General features: G+C 41.4%; 1 protein-coding gene and 1 pseudogene across 1 annotated transcript in view; one reads left to right on the forward strand and one right to left on the reverse strand.

Annotated features, from left to right (window-relative positions):
- Positions 1-4,815, reverse strand: part of TGM2 (transglutaminase 2) — a 55,532-nt gene extending 50,717 nt beyond the window's left edge. Inside the window, exon 1 of the mRNA XM_072631554.1 lies at positions 4,646-4,815. Coding sequence (XP_072487655.1) covers positions 4,646-4,655 — 10 coding nt within the window. The 5' untranslated portion in view covers positions 4,656-4,815. The remainder of the gene's footprint in view (positions 1-4,645) is intronic.
- On the forward strand, positions 4,718-25,261 carry LOC140518108 (ubiquitin carboxyl-terminal hydrolase isozyme L3 pseudogene; annotated as a pseudogene).
- Positions 25,262-26,194: the final 933 nt, after the last annotated feature.

Raw genomic sequence — 26,194 nt, forward strand, 5'->3', positions numbered from 1 at the left:
CTAAGTACTGTTTGAGGTGTGGACTTCTGTACTAGGAATTGCTATAGAGAAAATAGCAGATAAGACCCAGGATCATGAGGAAAGGGGAGGGGGATAAGCATTTATTAAATACCTACATATCCAGCATTGAGCTAAGTGTTTTACAAATATCTCATTTGATCCTTACAAAAATCCTGTGAGGCAGGCATTTTACATTTTACAGTTGAGGAAACTAAGGAAGGCAGAGGCTAAGTGATTTGCCAGGGTCATATAGCATTTGAGGCTAGATTTGAACTCAGGTTTTCCTGATTCCAGGCCTAGGATTGTATCCACTAAACTACTGCCTCCATGAGGTGCTCACAATTATAACTAGGAGAACAAGACGCAGAGGAAGCAATGGGCCAAGTAGTACGAGCCAAGTCATACCCAAGTATTGAATTGGGTGATACAAGCTGTGAGTGCTAGGAGGAAGTCACAGAATCACAAAAACTCAATCTCTGGGGAAAAAAATCAGGACACTGAGTTCAATCTAATTCTCTGACACAGAATGCCCTCTGTAATATCCTCACTGAGGGACTGTACACTTGAAGACCTTCAATGATGGGAAACTCACTACTTTCCAAGACAGGCCAATTCCATTTCTAATTGTTAGGAAGGTTTTTTGTTGTTTTTGAGTTGTTTCAGTTGTATCTAACTCTTTGTGACCCATTTGGGGTTTTCTTGGCAGAGATAATAGAGTGGTTTGCCATTTTCTTTTCCAGCTTATTTTGCAGATGAGGAAACTGAGTCAAAGAAGGTTAAGTGACTTGTCTAAGGTCACACAGCTAGTAAATGTCTGAGACCAGATTGAACCCAGGTCTTCCTGATTCCAGGCCTGGCTCTCTATCTACTGTACCACTTAACTGTCCCTCTTCTCACTATACCAAGTTCCTCACTAGATATGGCAGTTTCTTTAACTTTCTACTCTCTGGTACCAGGGATTTTCTGGAGAGAGTGTTAAGTAAATGAAAAAGTGCTGGAGAGTTTTGCCTTCATTGTTATGAATAAGCTGGGGCAGAGAGCCAGGAATGAGAGAGTACTTAGCTAGTCCTCTGCATGGATCCAGCTTTTCCTAACCAGGGAGGTCATTCCCTGTTCTCAGATTTCAATTTGAGGAGACCACACCTGTGTGGGGAATTAATTGCAACCTGGCCATGAGAAAGTCTAGGGAGGACCAGAGAGGAAGGGTTTGGAGCAGCTGTGTGGAACAGTCTAAACCACACCTAGCTAAATTTTTCACCCTGGAAACAAGCTGTGAGGGAGTTTGGGGGCTGTGGCTGCCTCTAGGGTTATTTTCGGCCCTCCTGATGAAAGACTTATTGCTGCTTTGACTGGGAGGCAGATAATGGGACCATTTGTCTCCTTTGGATAGGTAGAGAGATTCTGAATCTGGTGGGCTGTCGGGGACTGGCATAAACCTTTGAGGTTGAAGGGTACAATATAAAGAATGCTCAAGCAGCAGCCAAGGGAGCTCTGTTCTAATCTTAACTCCACTGCTGACTTGTACTGTTGGGGAGGGGACTGTTTCTTAATCTCTCTGGGTTTTATTTCCTGTACATCAACAATAGAATATGGTAAGGAATGAAGTAACATAGGTATTGTGCTCAAGAAGATGCTCCTAGCTAAGTCCACATTAAGAAGTACTAAAAAGAGCCCTTGAATTTGGAGCCAGAGGGTCTGAGTTTCAATCCCAGGTTTGCTGATTAACAGCTGTGTGACTTTGGGCAGGTCACTTCGTCTCTTGGTCTCAGGTTCCTTATGTATAAAATGAAGGAGTTTGTCCATATGACCCCTCTGGTCTTCCCATTCTAAATCTGTGATCTTAGGATCATTAGTGCTACTCACAGTTATGTATAGCTTTTCTATATGCAAAATTCTTTTCTCAGAATGTAATTATTCTACTAGATGGGGAAATGGAGACTGAGTCTAAAGTAATCCAGTCAGAGTTAGGATTCAAATTCAGGTTTTTTGGCTTCCATTCCATTGCTCTTTCCACTATAATAACAAGGCAAATGAAATCTCAACTCTCAAGGAGCTCACAGTCTAACAATTATTAACATATATCCTATAGTTAGTGGTATTAGTTATTATGTTAACATTATTAAGAGGAGGGAATAAGCATTTATGTATCATCTACTATATGCTAGACACTGTGATAATTGCTTTTTACAAATATCTCCTGATTCTCACAGCAACTCTGATAAATAGGTCTTACTATTATGTGCATTTTGCAGTTGAGGAAACTGAGGCAAACAGGTTACATTACTTGCCCAAGGTTACATACCTAGTATAAGTGTCTGAGGATGAATTTGAACTCTGGTCTCCCTGACTCCAGATCCAGTGCTAGATCCACTGTACCACTAGCTGATTCTAATTAATATATATTTCTCCATGTCTGGAGATGTTCATTGATTTAGAGTTGTAAGGCACTTTAGAAATCACCTAGTACAGCCCCTCCATTTGCATCTGAGGAAACTGAGACCCAGAGACATTAAGGGACTTGCCCAAAGGTTCATATGCTGCAAATAACAGAAGATTGAACTCAGACCACCTGATACTACATTGAGTGATCTTTCCACTGGACCATAAAGCAGTGTGGTAGAGGCTAGAATACTTGGCTGAGATCCTTAGCTTCTAGTCCCAGCTGGGTTACAACCTTGCTATGTGACTTTGAGTAAGCCACTTTCCTTCTCGGGTCCTCAGTTTCCTCATCTGTATAATGGAGGCTCTGTGTCCTTTATGGGGTTCTTGTGGGAATAGAACGATAGTCTCCTCCGTTAGATTGTAAGCTCCTTGAGAGCAGGGTTTATTTTGCCTCTTTTTGTTTCCGCAGCTCTCAATACAGTGCTTGGCACATCATTAGTGCTGAATAAATGTTTACTGATTAATTGATATTAAATACAAAAACCCTTGGGGAATAAAAGTCACTACAGAAATGCATGTTATTTATTCATGGGCTGATATTATTCTTTCTGAACCAAAGTACTTCTCTGAGACTTGGTTTCCTCATCTGTAAAATAAGGGGGTTTCACTCAATGGTCTCTCAGATCCCTTCCAGTTCTAAATCTATGATACCATGTTTGTATGTCTCTTGATTACATCAGCACTTCTTCCTTCCAAAGCCCTACATAGAGTACTCCTCAGCCGCATCCTTCTCTCTGAAGGATTTGGCATTGCCAGGAATTCCCCTCAGCCTGTTCAGCTCTGTCTAGGTCTCTAACAGGAAGGAGCTGAAGCCCAGGGGAAGTCTTGGGTTCCTAGTTCTAAATCCATGATCATCTGCAGTACAGGAGCAGATGACATGCTCTGGAAGGGCTAATTTAGCCCCAGATTGGCAATGTTAGGGCAGGAAGTGATGTAAGAGGATGCTGCCTCTGGGCAGAGGGAATGGCTGAAAGGGCTCTATGACATCACTAGCCCTCAAATGATTATTTTATAGTGTTTAAAGTTGGAAGAGATCTTCCAGAAAAATGTCCAATTGTATGGATTAAGAAACTGAGCCCCAGGGGAGAGAAGTTATTTGCCCAGGGTCATACAGGTAGAACTAGGATTTGAATCTGGCCCTTCTTACCACAAATCCAAGGCTCTTTCCATTGCAGGGTACGCAGGATCCCTTGTTTGGACCCTAGTGCACTAGTTAGAATAGGGCAAGACATATAGGAGGTGGTGAGAAGATACTGGTTCTGCCAGCACAATGCCTTTTACATACCACTTCTGCCACTCTTGTTACCTGTCTGACATTGGGCAGCTCATATAATCTCCTAGGTCCAAGGCCTCATTTTCTTCATCTGTAAAATGAGGGGGGATAATTCTAAAGGACTTCTCAGGTCCCTCAGGTCAAAAACTGGTAACCTGCGCTTCTTTTCCTGAAAGCTGAAGCCCAGAGAAGGGGATTAGGGGAGGTTACACAGCTAACTGGTAGAAAGCCAAGGTCAGAAACCTGATGTACTGAGACTGAATAGGGTTTTCCACCAATTCGGTTACTGGTATTGTATTCTAGTGATCTGGTCACCTGGGACCACAGAGTGAGTGGAGATGGCACTGGACTAGGAATTAGGAGACCTTGGATCATCCTGGCACTGTCACCAACTGACTGTGACTTTGGACAAGTCATGTCCCTGATTTGCACCTCAGTTTCCCCATCTGTAAAAGGGGCATAATAGAACTGCCTCAAAAGTGTTTGTGAGGAGTAATGGGAACTAGGGAATCCTCAGAGGGTAGTGGAAATAATAGTGACCGACATTTCTATAACCTTGAAAGTTCACAAATAGCTTTATACCTTATTGCTGTTTGATTCTCACAAACCTGAGAGCACTAGTTTGCGGCTAGAGTTCTTACTCCCTTGGAAGGAGCAGGACTAGAGAGGATTTAGAGCTCGGTTAGAGACTAAGATTTTTTTTTCTTGCAAAGAATGAGAGGAAGAGTTTAAAACTCTGAGCCCACAAATTGCCAGCCACTGCCCGTCTGGTTTACCCCTGCACTGCCTAAGTCTCCAGCGTCCTGAGTCTCTTTTATAGTCCCGGAGAGGGGCAGGGGCTGTTGGGAGAATGGGAACTGTCCAGCTCCCCTGGGGCTCACACCTTCTCGGGAATGCAGGGACAAACACTTGGAGCGCAGGGACACTCACCCTTGGTCATGTTCTTGGTTCTTCAGAGCTCCTCAGGGATTCGTCTGGGACAGAGCTAACGCGCGCTTCAGGATGCACCCACAGGCGGCACCAGCAGCAGCGGCAGAAGACGCCAGCGGCTGTCTGAGCTGTCCCGGACAGCACATTTATACCCACCGTGGGTTGGCGGGAGACCAACCTTCCCTCCCCCAACATCCGCCGGAGGTGGGACGTAAGGCAGCTTGGCTAAGAGCCCAAGTCAGAGAAGGAGGGGGACAGAGTAGAAACCACACCTACTTCACCAAGGCCGAGTTGAGGTCGAGGGCTTCCAGGAAAGTTTCCCAATCTGGAAAGCCCCCACCCCTTCCAGGAGCTCTTACTTCCCCAGTCAGACCCCAGACCATGGTCACAGACAGATCCCCGCTTTTGTCCCCTCCCTAGGTTCCTGCAGCATAAAGTAGTGGCGAAAGTCTGAGATTTGGAGCCTAAAGACCTGAATTTGAATGCCGCCTCTACCGTTCGGATTGCTGTGGCAAGTGACTTCATGTTTCTAAGCCTCAGTTTCCAGATTTGTAAAATGAAGGGGTTGAACTAGATGTCTTCTTACGTTCCTCATGGCTGTGAACCTATGATTCAACGAAATGGCCAAACATTCCCACAAAGTGTAGGTGCTCTCCATGGGGTGCTGGTCTTGGATTGCCTTGGGGATTGGGGCGAATGGATTAGGGAGAGGGTGAAACTTAGAGGGAGGGAATGGAGAAGGGACGCTTGACCCCTCCAGAAGACTCCTCTTCCTTCCCATCAGAGAGTTGGAGCTCTGACTTCAGTTATCCGCTTGTTAGGAAGCTCGGCAAGGCAGAATACTGTGAGCAGGTATTCAGCACGTGAACATTTCACCTCCCTGTGTTTAGAAACAGAGCCCCCATAATGTGACCATCCCCCTAGATCGAGGCTTTGACCTATTTGGAGAAGTCACCTGATTTAGCGACAGGTCAGCTCTTATTTTCTGACTTTAAAAATATGTTCCAGTCCATTTCTGGTCTTGCCCTAGTTCTATGAGTATGTATTTCTATGTATTTGAAATCACAGGGGTGGTGGGTGGGCCCAGGTCCATACAGCTCACTTGGGGTCATAGGGTGAATGGTGATGCTACTAGACTAGGAATTAGGAGACCTTGGATCAACCTGGCACTGTCACCAACTGACTGTGACTTTGGGCAAATCACGTCCCTGTTCTGCACCTCATCAGTTTCCCCATCTGTAAAAGGGGCATCACATAACTTCCTCAAAGGTTTTTGTGAGGAGGAAGAGGAACTAGGGAATCCTCAGAGTGCAATGGAAATAAATAATAGTAGCTGACATTTTTATAATGCTTGAAAGTTTTCAAAAATGCTTTCGCAAGAAAGTAAGCAGAACAAGTTACTCGGCCAACTTGCAGCATACCTTCCATGGCCAGCTACAAGCGCACTGTGATGTCAGCCCGAAGAGTCCCAGCTGCCTTTAATGATAGGACCTTTTTGTTTTACAGAGAAAGAAATCAAGGCTCAGGATGCTCAAGGTCCTAGAGCTAGTAAGCAGCATATTTAGGATTCAAACTCAGGGTCTCCTCCAAATTCAGTGCTCCTTCATCCCCCATATGAATTTTACAGAACTTTCAAAGCTCTTTGCACACCCTTACACTTACACCTAACATTTAACCTATTCTAATTTGTATTATTTTATTATGGAACTGTATTTTGAGGTCATGAGATGTAGAGCAGGAAAGGACTAAAATTTGTATTATTTTTATTTGGCATTATTTTAGTACAGTGGGAAAAACTTTGCATTTAGAGGCAGAGGACTTGGGCTCCAATCTTGGCTGACATTAATTACATCTGGGCTTCAGTTTCCTTTTCCTACATGATCTCTCGGGTCACTTCCAGCACTAAACCTATGCTTCTATATATCCATGTCCCAGGTTTCCTCCACCCTGATTCCCATGAGTCCATGAATTCATGAGGGCTGAGTTTGATTCTCATTCATCCTTGCATCCTCAACACAATGAACATGTGCTACTTTCTCTAAGGAGCTTTCTCTGATGTTCTCCACTATCTCAAGCTGGAAGGAATCTCTTCTTTCTAGAACTTTTCCCTACATTTCATCCATGTAGCTATTTGCTCCACTAAAGCAGACTATAATCCCTCTATAACTTAATGGATGATACTTTCTATGTCCGGAAATATTGATCACCTTGCAAACAACCTGATGATGGGCTTTGCAGCACTTAACCTGTACACCAGTGACAAAGTTTATGGAAAGTCTATACTCCATGCAGCTTGGTAGGACCTTCAAGAATTTTCATTTTCCTGGAATAGCCTTGGAAAGTCCAGTATCACCTCTGCCTCTCATTGAGGCTCCAGAGGGAGGATACTGATTATCCAATTTATATTGTTGCTACTTGTGCTAATGTCCCATTCTCCCTTCTGGACTCCCCTAAGTTCTTTGAGACTGGAGGCTGTGTCTAGTTGCATCTTGGTGTCAACATCTTTGTCTAACTCAGGGTCGTGCATGCAGCAAGTACTTAGTAAATGTTTTATAAATGAATGAATTCTATTTTTACCTCACCTCGTCATCAGTGGGAATAGATCAGAAGGGAAAACTGAAAGCATTTACCCAAGATTCTGGAGAAGCTCTCTCTACAGAAAGGAAAGAATTCACCCAGGTCATCAGAAACATTTCCCAACTCCAGACTACTTCCCCTGTAATTAGAATCTTTGGAAATGAGTTTTCTATCCTCTGGCCTTGCATATCACTTTAAAACCTTTCATAATCTTATATTTTATTTTGAACTGTAATGAAAGGCAGCAACTTTGGCTGGATAATAGTAATTCTTCCACCAGGTGTCAGAGTCCTTCATCACCTTTCTCCTTTGCTATTCCCCACTCCAAATCAGAGAGCAGGCTGCTGGAATGCAGGCCTTGGGCAAGGGAAACAGACATTCCCATTTCCACTGAGGATGATAAGGTTGATCTTAGACTAGGACATGATGGGGTAAAGGGAGAGAGTTCAGAGGGAACTGAGTGAAAGTTGGGGGTGGTGGCAAAGTATTGGTACCAAGATCACAATATCTTGGATCTAGAGCCATAAAAGACCTCAGACACCATCTCTAGAAGTGGGGAACCTGTGGCCTCAAGGCCACATATGACCCTCTAGGTCCTCAAGTGCAGCCCTTTGACTGAATCCAAACTTCACAGAACAAATCCCCTTAACAAAAGGATTTGTTGTGTAAAACTTGGACTCAGAAGGCCACACCCAAGGACCTAGAAGGTCACATGTGGTCTCGAGGCTGAAGGTTTCCTACCCCTGAATCCAGCCCCTTCATTTTACAAAGGAGAAAACTGAAGCCAAAGGTCCTATAGGCTCCAAGTATCAGATCAGTATCTGGCTCCAAGTATCCAGATCCAGATTCCTGGATCAGGAACCCAGGTGCTGTGACTCCAGAACCAGTACTCTTTCCAATGTACCCTAATGTCTCCTTCCTAAATGTAAAAATATGGTTAGGGCATATCCTTCTCCCAAAGGCCCAACTGAAAGTAAGAAGGATTATAGAATGGACTTTAAGGAATCATTTAGTCAAGTGATCTGTATCCTGGGTTCTTTGAACTTGTTTTTTATATAATTGGTTTCTTTTCTAAACTTGGGTATTTTATTTTGCTCATTTAAAAAATATCATTCTGAAAAGGAATCCATAGTTTTTGCCAGATTGCCAAAAGAGTCTGTGGTCCAGAAAAAGTGAAGAACCCTGATTTGGTCTGACTCCTCATTTTATAGATGAGGAAAGTGAAGTCCATTAAAGGGAAGGAATTTGGCAAAGGTCACAGGAGGAGTGGGTAGCAGAGCTGGAATTTGATCCTAGGTCTTCTGACCTCAAACTTAGTGTTCTTCTCATGATGCCATTATGTCTTCAGGATACCAGGCCAGCTAGCTCCCAGCAACAGTGGAGGCAGGGAAAATGGGATTAAATAATTTTGGAGCAGGCCTTGTATGGGATTTTGGTCCTTGTATAGCTTAGCATAGGACAGAGTACATAGTAGGTACTCAAGACTTATGCAGTCTAATATCCACGAAGACTGTACATCAGTCTGCAACCTGTGTAAGAGGGCCCAATCTTTGGGGTGACTTGAGGGAGTAAATTATTTTCTCTAGGGTCCAGTGGTTTAGTATGATATTTGTTTGGGGTGGGGGGCAAGACCAGCATAAAGGATTAAAATGGCTACCTCCTTTTGCTTCCAAACAGCAGCCTGCTATCTGTTACTCCACCATCCATTGCTTCCAGTTTGGAAGAGCTTTTTTTGGTTGAGATGAGGGTAAGAAGTATTGTGGTATAGTAGTGATCTAGGCTTTGCTGTTTACTACTTATATGGCCTTGCACAAAGTGCTTGGACTCCTGTTTCCTTACCTGTAGAATGAGGGAGTTTAGAGTAAGTGATCCCTAAGGTTCTTTCTAGATATATATCTCATGACCTCAGGATAGAGCCCCATAATAAAATGTATATAGGGGAGAGCTGGGGGAGGGAGGGTTGTCATGCCTGACATGTTGGCATTTTAGGCCAACAACTTAGGTAGCCATGGTAATTTTCTCAATTGTCACCTAACATCTTAGATATCAACTGACATAATAATTATATGGATCCCTTGTAATTTTTTTTGCTTTTTCATTCATTCATTTATTCATTCATATTTCTATAGAAGAGAAAACAGGCCATCGAGGTAAAGTGACTACCAGGGCTACGTAGGTAGTAAGTGTCAGAGCGGAGAATTTGAACTCAGATTGCTAAGTTTCTAATTAATACTAAGATAGGAACAAAAAGACATGACACAGAGTAGAGAGTTATCTGCAGTGAGAGCATAATTAGAATGGGGAGGAAGAAGGAGAGGGATACTGCTTGAGAGGAGATGATGCCCTTTTTTTTTAAATAAGATAGCAGAACTGCAGTGCCTCAGGACAAAAATGAGAGAGCAGGGTTAGAAGGGTCCATGGAACATAGAATGTCAGAGCTAGAAGGGCCCTTAGAATGTCAGAACTGGAAGGAAAATTAGAACAGAATGTTTGGGTTGAAAGGGATATGGACATCAGAGCACAGAACATAGAAAATTAGAGATGCAAGGATCTTTAATAATCCAACCTATTTATTTTACATGTAAGAAATCTGAGACCCAGAAATGTCATCACTTCCAAGGTCTCATAGCTAATGGATTACAGAGCTGAGGCTGAAGCCTAGAACTACTGATTTTGACAAGGACTAGCTCTGCTGTGAGCTCTGGGTGCCTGGAGGTCTGCCCCATGTCCAGTTCTACACCATGCCCTGCTGGGGGATATCCTATCAGTCCTTCCTCTGTGACTTACTACTCCTGAGACTTCAGGCAGGAGAGAGGGAAAGGCAAGCATCTAGAGGAACCGTTTGTTTAGTTGTTTCAGTTGTGTCCAACTTTTCATGGTCCCATTTGGGGTTTTCTTGGCAAAGATACCAGAATGGTTTGTCATTTCCTTCTCCAGCTCATTTTAAAGATGAGGAAACTGAGGCAAATGGGATTAAATACCTTGCCAAGGGTCATACAACTAGTAAGTGTCTGAGGCTAGATTTGAACTCAGGAAGATGAGTTTTTCAAATTCCAAACCCAACGCTCTATCCACTGTAACACCTAGCTGCCCATAATAACCATATTTTCCCAACTAAAAATAATGACATGTTCTGAAAAGGTCTATTCATAGGATCATAAAATTCAGAGCTGGAAGGGATTGTAAACATCATCTAACTTTACCCTATTCATTTTACAGATGGGGAAACTGAGACCCAGGCTAAGTGATTTGACTAAGGTCATACAGGCACCAAGCAAAAGGACCTTTGACTCCAGATTCAGTTCTCTTTCTTTGGGCAAGAGCTTTGTAAACTTTCATTTTCTTTTTTTGAAATTAGGAAAGGTTGCTGTCACTTAATCTCCAGGAAAATTCTGGCCTACATCCCGGGAATTCACTAAAATAAAGTTCCAGGTTTTGACAAAAATAAACTTCAGATCCCAGATATGACAAAATGGGAGATCCGTGTTGGGTGAACCCCTCATGTATGAATCTGGATCCTGGCCAATATATTTACCTCCAAAGAGAGCCAAACCGCATCCCTCCCCTGGCACATTCTGAACTTCTCATAACATAGCCACAGTGTCTGTGGGCTCAGAATAGAGAGAACTTATAAAACTGTAGACTGTTAGTGTTTGCCTCAAACAAGTGTATTCAGCTGTGTGTCATGATTGTTCAGAGACCTCCCTCTCCCACTTGTTTGTTGAGGGGGTAGAGGTAGGGGTGGAACAAATCATGTGCCTGGAAGACAGCAGGCCTGGATTTTCCTTTGGATTTTGCCACTGCCTTCCTGTGTGTTTTTCAGCAAGCAGTACATGGACCCAGACAAAAGCTGGGTGAGAGTCCCTGCTCTACCCCACTGACTCACTGAGTAGTGGAAAGGGAACCAGATTTCAGGAAGCCTGAATTCTACTCTTGGCTCCAACAGCTACTATCTATGTGACAATGAGGAAGTCATTGTACCTCCCTGGAATTTACTCAGTTTCCTTATGTGTAAAATAAGGTTATAATAATTACCATCTTTACATATTTGAAAAGCTGTTATGTTGAAAAGGGACCATGGGGAACACAGATTTAGCAGAAGCTTAAAGTACAGGTAGGTATCACAGTGAACAGAGCTCTTGGCCTGGAGTCCAGAAGACTCATCTTCCTGAATTCAAGCCTGGCCTCAGACACTTATTAGTTGTGTGACCCTGGTCAAGTCACTTCACCCTGTTTGCCTCAGTTTCCTCATATGTCAAATGAGCTGAAGAAGGAAATGGCAAGGCATTGCATTATCTTTCCCAAGAAAACCCCAAATGGGGTCATGAAGAGTCAGACACAGCTGAAAAATGACAGCAACAAAAAGACCCATTTAAGATCATTGAGTCCAGCTACAGATGAAGAAACTGATGTTCATAGAAAAAGATTTGGTCCCAAATAGCAGTGAAGGGATTAAAACCTGGATCCTCTGAATTCAAATCTAGTGCTTTTTCTATTAATACTAATAATATTTGCAAAGCTCTTTACAAATACTATCTCACTTGGTCCTTGCAACAGCTCCTAGAAATAAATGCTGATGAGGAAACTGAGACAGAAAGAGGTTAAATGACTTTCCAAGGTCACACAGCTAAGTGTTTGAAGCTGGATTTGAACTCAGGTTTTCCTGAGTCTAGGTCCAGCACTATAAACACTGCACCACCTCGCTGCTTCTCAACACGTGGCCATCAAGCATTTACTATATGCCAGGCACTGTGCTAAGGCCTGGGGATACAAAGAAATGTAAAAACATTGTCAATTCCCTCAAGTAGCTCACATTCTAGTGGGTGAGACAACATGCAAATAACTGTACAAATAGGATACATGAGGTGTCCATGGAAGTTTTCACAGAGAAGAGAGAAGTAGAGTGGAAAGGGGCAGAAAAAGGGGAGACCAGGAAGAACTTTCTGCAGTAGAAAGTTGGCTTTGAGACAAATCTTGAAGTAAGCCAGTGAAACAAGGAAGCAAAAGTGTGGAGGCATGGAGGATAGCCATTGAAAAGGCAAGGATAAAGGAAATGGAATGTGTGAGAAATAGCAAGGAAGCCAGTGTAGCTGCATCATAGAACAAATAGGAGAAAAGTATAAGAAGAATGAAAAGATAGGATGGGGTTAAGTTGACAAGGTCTTTGAATGCCAAACAGAGATTTGATCTTAGAGGTAATAGGGAGCCACTGGAGTTTATTGCGTTGGAGGGAGGGGGACAGAGGAGCTGGGACATCATCATTTCAGCATTTTAAGGAATCTTCTTTGGCAGTTGAATGAAAAATGAATTAGAGTGGGCAGAGATAAGACCATCCAGCAGGTGATTGTAGTAGTCTACCCTGGAGGTGATAAGAGTCTGCACTAGGTCGGCAACTGTGTGGGTGGAGAGACAGGCTGTATATAGGAAATATTGTGAAGATAGAAATGACAAGACTTGTCATTGGATTAAATCAGAGTTGGAACAAATGGGTGGACAAGGTAGGCTGCTGAGATGAAAGACACTGGGAGACGGATAGCTGGGGGATGCCTTCTAAGGTAGTGAGTTTCTCATCGTTGGAAGTCTTCAAGCAGATGTATCCAGCACCACTTCTCAGGGATGCTATAAGAAGGGATTCCTGTTCTGGTCCAGGTTAGACTCAATGACCTCTAAGGTCTCTCCCAACACTGAGATGATATGATTTAATATACTGTCTACCTCACTGGCTTGATGTGAGGAAAACTTGATAAGCTTTAAATGATTTTAGGATGTGATTTATAATAATAAAATTGGAATTATAATGAAAATTGGAATTATAATAAAAATATATTATAATAAAAATACAATATATTACATGTAATATACTATACTGTTATATAATAATAATATAATTATAATAATAGCTCATATGTCTATCATATTTTAAAGTACTTTTTCATAAAAAAAAGTAGTACAAACATGAAGAAGTATGGCATAGTGGAAGGAACACCAGATATATAAGGAACTGATTCAAATATGTAAGAATAAGAGTCATTCCCCAACTAATAAATGGTCTAAGGATATGAACAGACAGTTTTCAGAGGAAGAAATTCAAGCTTTCAATAAACATATAAAACAATGTTCCGAATCACTATTAATTAGAGAAATGTAAATTAAAACAACTCTGAGGTTCCACCTCACACCTATCAACTTAGCGAAGCTGATAAAAAAAAAATTACAAATGTTGGAGGAGTTAGAGGAAAACAAGTATACTAATGCACTGTTGGTGGAGATATGAATTGGTCTAGTTCCAGAAAGCAACTTGGAATTATGACCTCAATTTACTTCCTGCTCTGAGCCTCAATTTCCTTCTCTTTCAAATAAACACCCTAATTCCTTACAGGGACAATTGTATGGATTAAGTTAGATAATGGAGAGGAAAAAACTTTATCCAATTTACCTTTCCAGCCCTATTTTACATTACTCCCCTTTAAGCTAGCCAGCCTGGTCTTCTTGCTTTTACACACACACACATACACATGCATGCCTAAATATGTTACATACCACACACAAACAACACACATAAACACACGCATACATGTACACATGTACACGACACACAGACACAACAATGCACATGCATATATACACACGCACACATGTGCACGTACCTCACGTACATCTGCAATACACATGTGCACACACATGATACACATATACATACAACGCACACATAAACATGCATGCATGTGCACATACACACCACACACATACACATACAATCTCATCTCCCTTCTGGTCTTTGCACAGTCTGACTCACATGCTTATTACCTCACTTTAGAGTCTCCATGTTTTCTTCAAAGTTTAGCTCCAATACCACTACCTATGTGAGATCTTTTCTGTTCCAGTTTCTAGGGTTTCCCTCCCCACAAAATTATATTGTGTTATGTGCATGGGCAGCCAGGTGGTTCAGTGAATAGAAAGCTAGGCCTGGGTTCAAATTTTGCCCCAGACACTAGCAGTATGACCCTGGGCAAGTCACTTAACCCTGTTGCCTCAGTTTCCTCATCTGTCAAATAAGCTAGAGAAGGAAATGGCAAACCACTCCAGTGTCTGTGCCAAGAAAACCCCCAATGGGGTCATGAAGAGTTGGACATGACTGAAATGAATAACAATACAATAGGTGCATGTGTAGTCTCTTCTTATGGAATACTAGCTTTTGGAGGGCATGGTCCATTTTATTTTTGTCTGGATTCCCCGTGCCGAATAGTTCATGGCATTTAGTAGGTGTTTAATAAGCACTTGTTAATTAGTTATTATTCCTTCATGCCCCCATGGTAGGGGGCCTAGGGTCTGAAGAAGGGTTGAGAGAGAACCATATCATTGCAATAATGTTCTTGACCTTGGTCAGGTTCAGACTAGAGACAGACTAATGGCTTTCATTTCCTAAGGAAGTCACTTCTCCAATTCTTTGCACTCTCTGTTATCTCTGCACTCCTACCCACAAACTACAGTTCAGAGCTGGCAAAATTAAGAAACATAGTATTTCTGAAGAATTTGCTAAATTTCACAGAAGAGTCAATATTTGTATGTTTGGAACTGAGTCAAAGACTTGGGTAATAGGATCTGAAGCAGACATGAGGTGAATTGTCTTGCACAATTTCTAAGAATTTAAGGTGAATATACATCAGTTTGTCAGTGTCAGCTGGAATGGGATTCAGTCCCAGATGTCATGGGTATCATTTTCTTCATCTGTAAAATGTGTATAGGTTCCTTGTCTTGCCTCCCTTCCTGAAAAATCAAGAGGTTCCAGTGTGGTATTGCTTAGGCAGGCATTTTGAAGAGGAGGATGGCTTGGGAGTGGGCAATATTTCCATTCTGTCCAACCTGAGTTATAAAGTTCTTCTCACTTTCATCTTAGGCTGCCATCTTTCTGGAGCCAAGGCTGCCTTTTTTCTGTGCCATATTCCACAATATAGTCTGCTTTGGTTTTTTCTTTTCTTTTCTTTTCTTTTTTTTTTGGAGGGGGAGGCAAGGCAGTTGGGGTTAAGTGACTTGCCCAAGGTCACACAGCTAGTAAGTGTCAAATGTCTGAGGTCAAATTTAAACTCAGATCCTCCTGACTCCAGGGCCAATGCTTTATTCACTGCACCACACAGCTGCCCCTTACCAGTCTCTTCTGAGCAGCCTAGAGTAGGGACACATACAACTTCTTAGCCTGGCATTTAAGGTTTTCTATACACTACTTCTGTCGTCTGATTTCAACCTCATGGTCCTTCACACCATCTAGACTTGGACCACGTTAAATTCCTCACTCTCTTAAGTCCTCCTCCACTTTTCTATCTCCTTGCTTTTTCTTGTTTCACTGTTTCTGCCTGGAATACTCTATAGCCACAGGTTAAAATCCTCTCAGTCCTTCAAAGCATAATTGGAGAGTCACCTTTCCCTGAAAGCTTTTCTAATTCCCCCAGCCAGAATGAAGTATTCTTTCTCCAAACCCTCAGAGTGATTAATTCTCCTATACACACCTCACTTTCATTATTCCTTGGGCTATAGTTAGTTGCATACATGTCTTGTCTCCTCTATTAGATTATAGAAACTGAAAGTCAGAATGACGCAGTAGGAAATGCCCCTGAAGAAAACGCTGACCTTTGAGTTAGGAAAACTAGATTTCAATCCTAGATCTTCAGTTTACTAGCTGTGTAATCTTGGACAACTCCTTAACATAAGCCAGTTCTTAATCTGTAAATGGAGGAAGCTGGGCTAGATCAGAAGTCCTTTAAATGTTTTCTTTTCTTTTAAATTTAATTTTTTTTTAATGAACAAAAATCTATTTTTCTCCCTCTTGCCTTCCCCTGTTGAACAAAAGAAAAGGAAAAACACATCATCCCTTGTAACAAATAGTCACAGTCAAGCAAAACTAATTCCTGCATTGATCACGTCTCCCCCAAATGTCTCTATAAGTACCCTGGGTCCATCACTTGTCTGTCAGGAGATGGATAGCATGTTTTATCACGGGTCCTCTGAAATGGTGATTAGTCATTGCATTGATCAGTCTTTACAATGATGTTCTTGTTGTAGAAATTGTTCTCCTGGTTCTTCACTCTACATCAATTCATAAAAGTCTTCCCAAGTTTCTCTGAAACTATTCCCTTCACCATTTCTTCTAGTACAATAGTATTCTACATTCATTCACCATAATTTATTCAGCCATTCTCCAACTGATGGATATTCTTTAGGTTCCAGTGCTTTGCTATCATATAAAAACTGCTAAAACTCTTTGGGTTTATATGCATCCTTTTTTTACTTCTTTGTAAATCAGGGGTTCTCAACCCTTTTTTTGTGTTACAGGCCCTTTTGGCAGTCTGGTGAAGCCTAAGGATCCCCTTTCAGAATCATTGTTTTTAAATGCATAGAATAAACTAAGTGGAATTACAAAGGAAACTAATATGCTGAAATGTAGTTATCAAAATACTACACACTCCCAAGCTAAATTCATGAAGGTTCAGAACCCTTGGAGATGATCTTTAAGGTTCCTTCCAGCTGTGACCTTCTGTATTCTAAGGATCCTAAAACTAGAGGAGGAAAGGACCTCAAAGGTCATCTAGTCTAACCATCTCATTTTGTAAGTGAGGAAACTGAGGCGCAGGGAGGCTAAGTTACCTAGCCAATGTCACATAGATACTAAGCATCAGTCACAGGATTTGAACCCAGGTCCTACAACTCTAGACTCTAGGACCTTCTTTCTAGTCATGACTGAATTATTAACTATGTGACCTTGAGCAAATTATTGAGGTCTCTAGACCTCATGTTCACCTCTGCAAAATAAATGCCTCATGATTGTGAGTAACACGCGAGTTCAAAGGGTAGGGGTAGAGCAGATGTTAAGTGTCTGCCCATTCTGTCTAATTTTAGAAAAGCTTTGAAATTGAGTTCAGTCTCTGTTTAGGAACTCAGGAGACAGGATTTCCAGATTGACTCACTGCTGACCATTGGAGAATTCTTTCTTAGGAAATGTGACTTCTTAGCATATAATCTATGAGATTGTAAACTTCTTGAGAGCAGGGACTGTCTTTTGCTTCTTGTTCCATCCCCAGCACTTAGCACAGTGCCTTTCATATAGTAGATGTTTAATAAATGTTTATTGAATTGAGCTGGCATATTATCTGACTTTCTCACAATCTCCCACCCCTCCCTCAATCAGTGTTGAGAGAAATGAGATTGCCTTAGGAAGGATCTTTCCTTATTATAAACATTTAATGCTGAAGGAGAAACTGGCTTGCCTTCTTTGTATTCTGAATTTAGATTCAAGGACCATTCTTTGAGTACCCTCTGAGTGCCCATTCCTGGGCTAGGTGCTGTGGAGAAGGAACAGATTAAATGAGACACAAGCTCTGTCTGTCTTCAAGGACCTCACAGTCTAGTAGAAGAGATCAGACCTGGATGGACACAAATAACTATAAAACAAGTCAGAGCATGACAAGTAAGCAGGAAAAATGTAAAGTGCTCTGAGGTTAGAGGAACAAATGTTCACTGGGAGAAGGGAGATCAGTAATGGTTCGATAGAGGAAGATGCAGTGGAGGTCAGCCTCAAAGGATGGGCAAGATGATGATGGAGGTGGCAGAGGAAGAATGGGGGCTTAGGGAAGAGTCCAAGGTGTGGAGGTGGGAAAACATGGGATATTGTCAAGGGCCCGAGAGCTGTCCAGTTCCACTGGAATGTAGAACACAGAGGGGTAGCATTACTTAGGTGTTCAAAGATCATAGGATTTAAGTCTAAATCTACAGATTTAGAGCTGAAAGGGACCATAGAGTCCATTAAGTTCAACCCCATTAGAGTGCAAACTCCATTCCAGTAGGGATTGTTCCATTCTTTGTACTTTTATCCCCAGAACCTGGTAAATAGTAACTGCTTAATAAATGCTTGCTAACTGGGGGAAAGAACTACCCCATTTTCATTTTCAGATGAGGAAAGTGAAATTCAGAGAAGTTAAGGGATTTACCCAGGGTCACACAATTAGTAAGTATGTGAGCCAGCAAATCTTTCTGCCTCCAAGTTCAGTCCCAAGTTCATTCATTCTACTATTCTACCACTCTACCATTCACAATATGAAGTGGACCCAGATTATGGAGGGCCTTGAATGCCAGGGTTAAGTAGTTTAGGAATTCTTCAGTATGTAATGGAGAGCCACGGAAGATTTCTGAGCAGGGGAATACAGGATCATTGGATTTAGAGCTGGTAGGAACAAAACAATATCTAGAAGCGAAATTCTGGAGATACGCAAGGTATCTTTCATCCTTCTAGAGTGAAGGCTGTACCTTGTGGCATGGAGGAGGTGATTTGCCCAAGGCCACAATTAGGGACAAAGCCAGTCTTCAAACCCAAAATTCTTTTGATTCCAAAATCAGTACTGTTTTCAATGCACCACAAGGAAGAAGGAAATAAGTTATTTATTATGTGCTGGGCACTATACTAAGCACTTTTAACAATATCCCATTTGAACCTCCCAACAACCCTGTGAAGGAGGTGCTATTATGATTGCCATTTTACATTTAAGGAAACTGAGGCAGGCAGAGGTTAAATGACTTCAAAGAAGTGTCTAAGGCTGTATTTGAACTCAGGTCTTCCTGACTTCAGGATCACTTAACTGCCTTGAAATGTCACAAGTCAACCAAGTTCAGCTCCAGGAAGATGATGGGGCAGCATGTGCAAGATAACTCAGATAGATGAGCTGTTGGAGGCAGGAAGATCAGCAAGGAGGCTGCTTATTACCAGAGTTAAGGGAGAGGTGATAAGGACCTTTGTGAGGGAGCTTTATGGGATCAGAATTCAATTAGCAAGCACATTGATAGAATTGACCCAACTTTTGATGTGTAGCATGAAAGAGAGGAAGAGAAAGGAGTCAGAGTACCTTGACATTATTCTGCCTTTATGAGCATACTTTATGACTACAAAGTCTCATTGATAGAAATAGGGAAGTCAGGAAGATGAGCTGGTTTCAGGGAAGAAAATGATAAATTGAATTTTAGACATTCTTTCTAGAAAAGAGGTATGTCAACTATCTGTTGGACTCATAGAAAAAAAAGTCTGGCCAAGTCTCTATTGGAAGGAGGTGGTGGAATAAGGAAATTGGACTAGATGGGGAAGAAAAAGAGGAGGAGGATAATTATGTGTCACTTCTATAATACTTTAAAGTTTACAAGGTACGTTCCTCATCATGACCCCAAGATATGAGAAAGACAAGGGTTATTATGTCCATTTTACTAATAAGGGACCTTCCAGTTATAATAATTATAACAATTCCTTATACATAAAATACAAATAAATATAAATAAATAAATCTTCCCAAAGCAACCCTATTTAACATTTTATTGCCATGATCTTCACAATAGTCATGTGGAGAAGATTGGGCAGGGATTATTATCTGCATTTAATAGGTAGGGAAACTGAGCCAAAGGCTTGTTTCTTGATTCAATCTGTTCATTAGGACAGGTACCTTGTCCTTGACCTCCCCACACCTTTCCCAGTCTTCTTCTTGATCCACCTTCTAGGCTGCTCCTAAAGTCTGAGGATACACTCTCTCTTGTTTACCAGTTTGCTCTCTTTTCCAGGGAACATTAAAAATCTGAGGAAATAGTAAACTCAACAACCCTCCTCTCTGGTAGTATTTGCTATTTACTGGACCTCATTTTCCTCATCTATAAAATGAGGGGGTTGGTTTAAATGACTTCAAAGTCCCTTTCAGTTCTAAATCTATGGTCCTATGATCCTGGTTTTGGTTCTAGTTTTATAAATAGACCAGAGTAGATGGATGTGGTGTGGTTTGAGGGAAGCCCTCATAAAATATTGAGGTCTCATTCAGTAGTTGATTCTGGGCTGGTAATCAGAAGGTGAATGAAGGAAGACTTTTACTTGACTTCTGAGTTGGAATTGGGTTGTAATCAAAAGGAATCCACTAAAACAAGCCTCTCCTAAGCTGCCTGGTTGCAATGGAGTGAGGGGACAAGGACTTCTGTAGGCCTCTCAATGGAAAGAGAGCCATGGGAGTTCATCTCCCCACCAAGACTTTTGCTATGTGGCTTTAATACCCTATTGTTGCTCTTGTCTGTGCTTTCTTACCTGGGTAAAGGAACTTTGGACATGGCTATGACCTTGTGAACTTTGAAAGGTTGTAATTGTAATGGTGAGCTATCAGAGATCTGTGAGCTGAAGCTCATGTCCATATTGGAGTGTATGGCTAGCCAAACCCACTAACATAACCATGAGATGTAGCCCAGCAGTGGATTGATCTTATTCTTCTTCTGCCAATGTACTAGGCTCTATGAGTAAGGAAGTGACTCTGTCCATTGGCCATGACAAAAAGACATATTCTGCAACTTCTCATCTTACATCTTATAGTAAATATGACTTAATTTTTTTTTTAATTTTTAGAACTGATGCTTCCAAGTTCCCCTCCCTATCTGCCAATTCCTTCAAGAGAGGGAGCCTCTCAGCTGAATGGGTCCTTAGAATATTGAATATCAGGGCTGAACTTTAAAGACTATCTAGTCAAACCATCTCTATTTACATAAGAGAAAAATGAAGCCCCAAGAGAGGAAGAGACTTTCCCAAGGTTCTCCAAGCAGAGTTGGCACTTGAAATCAAGACTGATGATTCTAAGCCCAATATATTTTCCATTATATTGGCCTGCCTTCTCTGTGACGCTACATCATGAAGGGGCTGGAGACAGGCTGAGTAAGGGGGAAGACGTTATATCAAAGACCACTTGTGGCTCCTTTTCCAAGATCCTTCTTTTCTGTCTGACTCCTGAGACCCTCAAGAGTGTCTGACACCTGGAACCTACATGACAAAATATGGTATAAATACAAAGGACTTGAACACATAAACAGTAAATACAACCTTCCTGCTCTATCTAGCTCTAACTCTCTATGTACCCTGGAACAAGGGTAGGGTTGAGGCCTCCCACAAGAGGAAAGTCCTCAGGGTCCAGGGGTCCTATGCATGAACCTATATAGTAACCTTCATACCTGTGTTCAAATCCTATCTCAGATACTTACTAGCTGAGTTATTCTGGGTAAGTCCCATAACCTCTCTGGGCCTCAGTTTCCTCATCTGTGAAATGAAAGGGTTGGATGTGATGACTTCTAAGGTCCCTTCCAGCTCTAAATCAATGAACTTGGTTGAAGCTCATAACATGACTCCCTCACCCCTGAAAGAGAAATCCAAGAAAAGCTTCCTTTGGAGAGTTCTTACCTTCCCAAGGTCTCATACTCTGTTTCACACTTATAGTGCTAGCCTGGACGACCAGAAGGGAAAAGAATTGAAGATCAATAGAAAACTTTCTTCTGGGAAACCTGTATAGTCCACACAATTCACAGGCCTAATAAAAGGCAAGTTCTGGGGACTGGAGTTCTTAATCTAAACCCTTCCTAACCTCCAAACACAAAAAAAAATCTATACACCAAAGGTACTTAATATGTGCTGTCATTGCCATGGTCTCCAATTCTTGTCATCTTCCCTCTGAATTCTAATCCCCAGGGTTGTTATTATGACTTTATCTGCCTACCACACCCGCACAGCTGCCTGAAAAGTCAGATTCGATATCCTCTCTATCAAAGACGTCATGCAGTACAGACCAAGGGCCAGACTTTTTCTTAGCAAGTCATTTCCCCTCTATTTATTGACTATGATCTTTTCCCCTAGGAGCTTATAGTGTACCTATCTGTAAAATGGGAAGCCTCCCTCCCAGAACCATTATGCAGATCCAGTGAGATAACAGCCATCCTCCCTAGGCAGTCTTTGTGCCTTGCCAAGGTATTATTATATTTTTATTTTATATTTTATTATATTTTTATAATATTTTATATTCATATCATTCATTTATTTATTTTTAAATTTTATTTTATATATTATATAATATATTTATAAATTATAATAAATACATCATGTATTATATACTACATATAAATATATAATAAATTATAAATATACATATATTTATTTTTATTATTATTTACATTTTATATTATTATGATGATAAGTGATGGGGTTAGGAGAGAGATTTGGATGATTTTCTAAAATTTTCATCATCTTAAATTTAGTCATGAGCACAATAGCTGCATTTGGTCACAGCAACAGCCCCTGTGGAGAATCCTAGGTCCTAGGGAAGCAGCATGAGGTCATTGGGCATCTGGAGGAGGTCAGAGCAGAAAATGCTTCTGGGAGGAGGGGCACTGCAGAAAGAGGAGGCTGAGGGTAGCAGACAAACTCTCCTCTTGATGCTTGCTTGTATCTGGTCCTGATGAGGGAACCTGATGAGGGAAGAGATTTGTAGACTGAGGGTGCACGTGATCACTGAAGAGCCATCATACAGAAGAGGGATTAGGCTTGTTGACTTGGCCCCAGAGGACAGAATAAAGAAAAGTGAGTGGTACTTGCTGAGCTAGATTTTAGTTTGATATCAGGAACAATTCTGAGCAGTGCATAAAAGGACAGTAGTTTCCCCTTTGCTGAATACCTTCAGCCTGAATACATCCCCATAGGTCTGGATCTAGCTCTGAGAACTTGTGATTGCAAAACAGACCCTTGTGAAACAGTGCTCATCACTGGCCATTGGAAGTTTCCATCTGAACTGGCATAGGAAATGAATGAATGAAAAAGCATTTATTAAATATCTGGTACGTATAAAGCACTATTTGAAGCACTGAGGATACAAATATAAAAAGAGGGACAGTCCCTGCCCTCAAGGAACTTATATTTAGTAATAGCCAACATTTATATAGCTCTTACCAGACATTGTGCTAAGGGCTTCATGATTATTATTTCATTTGATCCTTCAGATAACCCAAGGAGGTAAAAATCTATTGTGGTCCCCATTTTACAGATGAGGAAACAGGCATATAGAAGTTGCCTGACCAATCACACAGCTGGTGTCTGAGGCCAGATTTGAATTTGAGTCTTCCTGATTCTAAGCCCAGTGGTCTATCCAGTGAGTCACCTACTTGCCTCAATATCTCATGGGGAAAGACCACACATATAGGGGAATGGTGCCTAGGGAAGGGACTTTTGATCTGAGAAGTCACAGAGGTGGTAATTTAATGTATGGGACATGTCAAGAAAGGTGGAAACACTAGGAAAGATCTTCTCGTCTTTTTCATCCACATAATATAGAGGAAAGAGTACCAGCCTTACTATAGTCAATATCCATTCCCCTGGCTTCAACCGGGAGATCTGCCACCCACTCAATGTGTAAACTCAATGAAAGTAATTTCCTTCTTCTTATCATTAGTTTTCTCTTTTGTAAAATGAGAATTCATTCATTTGAACCCACTGTTGCCTAAACTGATTTGAGTATTGAATCACTAAGGATGTATGGTCTTATGTTCTATGTTTCTGTTTCTGCCCCAAACAAGAGAGCTTTGGACTCTCCCCACCACTCCTGTCCTTTTCATTTGCCAGTCATCATCTACTGGGATCCAGGTCTGAAGGCAGTTGAGCTATCCATTGTCCATCTATTCCTATGTGACTTTCAATATTTTTTTTATTACCTTTGATTGCAAAAGTTTATCAACATCTTCATTTACAGATAAGGAAATTGAGGTTCAGAAAAGGGAAGTGACTGGTCCAAGATCACTTGGTATAGACAGGACTACATGACATTGATTGAAGGTTTTTGTTTTATTTTGTTTTTTAGGACTGCCTTTTATTTCCTGATCTCCTTAGCACGGTGCCATGACCAGTCTGTGCAATATTGCTTTTCTTTCCAATTACAGAAAAGTATGAAGTATCCAGAATAAAAGAAGAAGAAAAAATAAAATCAGAAAACAAGATGTCACAGAATCAGTATATTTTTTTCATGAAGCAAACCATCATTAATGTCTGTGGAACAATTGGGCTGATCCATGCCATTGATAACAAAAAAGACAAAATTAATTTTGAGTCTGGATCAACACTGAAAAAGTTCTTGGAAGAATGTCTATGTATGAGTCCTGAAAAAAGAGTCAGATGTCTAGAAAAATATGAGGCTATTTGAGTTACTCATGAATTGAATGCCCACAAAGGTCAGACCAAAGCACCAAGCATAGGTGAAAAAGTAGATCTACATTTTATTGCATTAGTACATGTAGATGGGCATCTCTATGAATTAGATGGCAACAAGCCATTTCTAATTAACCATGGGAAAACTAGTGATGATACTTTATTAGAGGATGCATAGAAGTCTGCAAGAAGTTTCTGGAAGGTGACTCAGAAGAATTAAGATTTAACGCAGTTACTCTTTCTGTAGCCTAGTGAAAACACCAGTACTATGTTATTTGTAACAAAAGTAAGATTCCCTTTGCCATATGCCAGTACTCATAAATTTAGATATTTTCATGATGATATTGATGGTACCGACCAATAATATTTCATGTAGATTAAACTTTGAATTAATCTGAAAAAAATGGGACAGTCGTTTATTTCCACCATCACCACAGAAGAAATAGTGCACACTAGCAAATACAGACCCTTCTTGTTTTATGTAGAAGTATGCAAATTTGACCAAAGTATTCTGAAAGAACTGTGTGTTAAAAAAAAAGACCAAAGCATCTGTTAACTTTATTGTACAGTTTTGTGCTCTCGCTCCACTTCTGCTTTTCTAGACTCTTTTTCCCACCAAAACACAAAAACTCCAAACTAAAAACTCTTAAAAATAAATTTTTAAAAATCCCTCTACTTGAAAGCAGAAGAATCGATATGGAGAGACAGCCCCTGCTGGATGGTGGCTTGGCTTGAGACCTCCTGAGACTTGTGCTTGCTCCACCCACCCATGTGCTTGTCTAGCCTGCGTCTGCTTTCAGAGCCCTCAGGTACCAGAGTCTGTGTTACCCCTTCAGGTGTCCCTCCCCTTCTTCCTTTCTTTCCAGTCAAGGCCCCATGTGGCTGGCCCCAGGCTGAAATGTTTCTCCTCCTGCTCTCACTTCTCTGTCCCTGGGCCCCAAGTGTCTTTGAACTGTGTCCACACTGCCTCCCTTCTTCCCTTCTCCATGTCCAGTCTAGGGCTATTTACATTAAGTAAAAATCACTTTAGGCAGAAGCTTACAGAAAGTTCCACTTATGTAAAGTGAGAATTGTCTGCACTTAAAAAATGATATAAATATAGAATTATATTACATTATATTTATTATATTATATTGTTTTTTGAGAGTAAGGATTTTCATTTTTATCCTTATATCCCAAGCACTTAACAGTGCCTAGCATATAGAGGGCACTTAAGATAGATTTTTTTTTTTTTTACTAAAATGCAGGTCTCCTGAACCTAAATCTGGAATACTTTCCACTATATGATTCTGTCTCCATTAATGGTGAGCTGAGAAGAAGCAGGGTGGGGTGGTGAAGAGAATGTAGGATGTGAAGCCAAGAAAGCCTGGGTTTGAATCTGGATTGTGTCACCTGCTGTGTTCTCCTTTTTCTGGGAGGGTCTGTTTCCTCCTGTGTGAAAAGAGGGCATTGGACTAGTGGGATTCCAAGGTCCATTCTGGCTCTAAATCCTAAAACGGTGGTGCCTGAGGGCTGACTTGCTGGTTTTCTCGCAGTCTTCTTTAGAGAGGTGCAAGAGAAAATCACAGCCAATTAAAAAAAAACAAACCCAACACCACAACTTTTCTGCCTACGGTCTATTATCCTAGCTCCTCCTTGGCTATCAGAGTACCATCAGCCCTATAGAGAGTGTAGCTTCCCTTGGGCATTGGCGGAGTTGAACAAACCAAACTCAGCACCCCTGATGTTCTTCCCCCACTTTCCACTGCCCATTTTGTCTGCTCACAGACAGGCCATTCATTACTCTCCTTATGGGAGACTGGGATGGAAAAGGTAGACTCTGGCTTGGTCATAAATCCTCAGTCTCGCAAGAGCTCAACTCTAGCAGGGGACCAGATGGGCCTGTCTGCTAGCAACCAGCCTTCATTAATCCTACAGGCCAGTAGACAGCCTGGAGACTTAGGGGTCCCAAAGGGGGA

This window comes from Notamacropus eugenii, chromosome 1, assembly GCF_028372415.1.
Source record: "Notamacropus eugenii isolate mMacEug1 chromosome 1, mMacEug1.pri_v2, whole genome shotgun sequence".
NCBI classification, from domain to species: domain Eukaryota; kingdom Metazoa; phylum Chordata; class Mammalia; order Diprotodontia; family Macropodidae; genus Notamacropus; species Notamacropus eugenii.